The sequence below is a fragment of the Sorex fumeus genome, unplaced genomic scaffold (genome assembly GCF_029834395.1).
Source record: "Sorex fumeus unplaced genomic scaffold, SorFum_2.1 ptg000030l, whole genome shotgun sequence".
NCBI classification, from domain to species: domain Eukaryota; kingdom Metazoa; phylum Chordata; class Mammalia; order Eulipotyphla; family Soricidae; genus Sorex; species Sorex fumeus.
In genome coordinates, this window is record NW_026606087.1 from 14330829 (window position 1) to 14333135 (window position 2307).

The 2307-nt window shown below is 37.7% G+C and overlaps 1 protein-coding gene across 1 annotated transcript; it reads left to right on the forward strand.

Moving 5' to 3' along the window:
• Window positions 1-474: 474 nt before the first annotated feature.
• Window positions 475-1434, forward strand: LOC130025217 (olfactory receptor 52Z1P-like). Its single transcript, XM_056116160.1, has one exon. It carries the CDS (start codon window positions 475-477, stop codon window positions 1432-1434), a length of 960 nt encoding a protein of 319 aa, XP_055972135.1.
• The last annotated feature ends 873 nt before the right edge of the window (window positions 1435-2307 follow it).

Genomic DNA, 2307 nt, shown 5'->3' on the forward strand with positions numbered 1-2307 from the left:
TTTATATATATAATCTATGGGCTGGAGCGATAGCACAGCGGGTAGGGCGTTTGCCTTACAAGCGGCCAACATGGCCGACCCGAGTTCGATTCCTCCGCCCCCTCGGGGAGCCCGGCAAGCTACCGAGAGTATTGGATATGCCAGACACAGTAACAACAAAGTCTCCAATGGAGACGTTACTGGGCCCGCTCGAGCAAATCGACGATCAACGGGAGGGCCTTTATCTTATCTTATCTTATATATAATCTATAAAATACTAAGCAATTATTAAACGTAATTTGTTATTTTAAAATACAGATTTAGTTCTTCTGTGGAATGAGTCAAAGTGTAATTTGAGCCTACATAACCCATTTCACTGTCCTTTCACAGAGAACAATTTGGGAAAAAAACAGCTAGTCAGACATCAATCAGCTTAAGGTTGTTCTGCATCTTCAGTCAGTTCTACGCTTTCTAGGTCTGAAATACCTGACACAGATGGATGCTTCCTTTTATAACTACACTAATCCCCAGGATATGTGGTATTTTCTGACTGGAATCCCAGGACTGGAAGATATACATGTTTGGATCGCTATCCCTATCTGTTCAATGTACATTGTGGCTGTCGTAGGAAATATCTTCTTGATCTTCCTGATAGTGACTGAGCACAGTCTCCATGAGCCCATGTATCTCTTCCTTTCCATGCTGGCCTTAACAGATATTCTTCTTTCCACAGCCACAGCCCCAAAGATCCTGGCCATCTTCTGGTTCAATTCCATGAATATATCTTTTGGTAGTTGTGTTATCCAAATGTTCTTCATACATTTCATCTTTGTAGTTGAATCTGCTATTCTTTTGGCGATGGCATTTGACCGCTATGTGGCCATCTGCTACCCACTGAGATACACCACTATCTTAACTTCCTCCGTCATTGGCAAAATAGGAATAGCAGCTGTTGTCAGAAGCTTTATGATCTGCTTCCCATTTATCTTCCTGGTATACAGACTAAAATATTGCGGTAAAAACATCATTCCCCATTCCTACTGTGAGCACATGGGTATTGCCAGATTGGCCTGTGATAATATCAAAGTTAACATAATTTATGGTTTGACTGTTGCTCTGATGTCTACAGGACTGGATATAGTGTTCATCATCACCTCCTACACAATGATCCTTTGCACAGTGTTTAAGATACCTTCTTGGTCGGCCAGATTCAAGGCCCTTAACACATGTGGCTCCCACATTTGTGTCATACTCATGTTCTATGCCCCAGCATTCTTTTCATTTTTTGCCCATCGCTTTGGGAGCAAAACAATTCCTCATCATGTTCATATCCTAATAGCCAATCTTTATGTGGTAGTGCCCCCAATGCTAAACCCCATCATTTATGGGGTGAAAACCAAACAGATACAAGACAGAGTGATCTTGTTTTTCTCTCCAATCAGTACATGTTGTTAATATAATGAAATATGCTAAATATTGGAAATTTTTTTAAAAATTTATTTGTTTATTTTTTAAAAAAATTTATTAGTGAAACACCATGAGGTACAATTGTATACTTACAAATTTTTGTGCTTGGGTTTCAGTTATACAATGATCGAGTACCCATCCCTCCACCAGTGCCCATCCTCCATCACCAATGATCCCAATATCGCTCTCACCCTCCCATCCCCCCATCCTACCCTGCCTCTGTGGCAGTGCATTCCCTTTTGTTCTCTCTCTCCTTAAGGTGTTGTTGTTTCCAAAAGAGGCTTTGAGTGGCAAACATGTTCGGTCTATAGTCTACTTTCAGTGTGCATCTCACTTCCTGGGAGGATCCTCTCAACACAATAATGGGAATTTTTAAGTAAAACATATGCCGTTAGTGTGTTTCAGTTACAAATAAGAGTAATTGGAATACATATGCATATATATAATATACTCACATATAAGTTGATATGTACCAAAATTTCAATTCCTTTTCATAAAACATGTAAACATTTTTTTCCGAAAAAGAATTTAAATAAATTTTATTCTCAACTATTCTTGTTATTCTATTATTTTCCATTATAACATATCCTTAATATAAGTAAGTATAGATCTGGTAAAAATGAATATAATAACCTAATATTTAACCCACATGGGAACTTTCTACACAGAATGCAGGAGTGGAAGTAGACAGTTAAAATTCTACTAAAAGGATAACATATTCTCCAACAATCAGAAACTACATATACCAAAAGCATTCAACACAATGTAAATCATTATTTGCAGTTTTTTTTTAAATTAAGTCTGTGAGTTCTAAGTTAAAATACTTCTGATTCACTGATCTCATAAGGTATAATTTAAGAA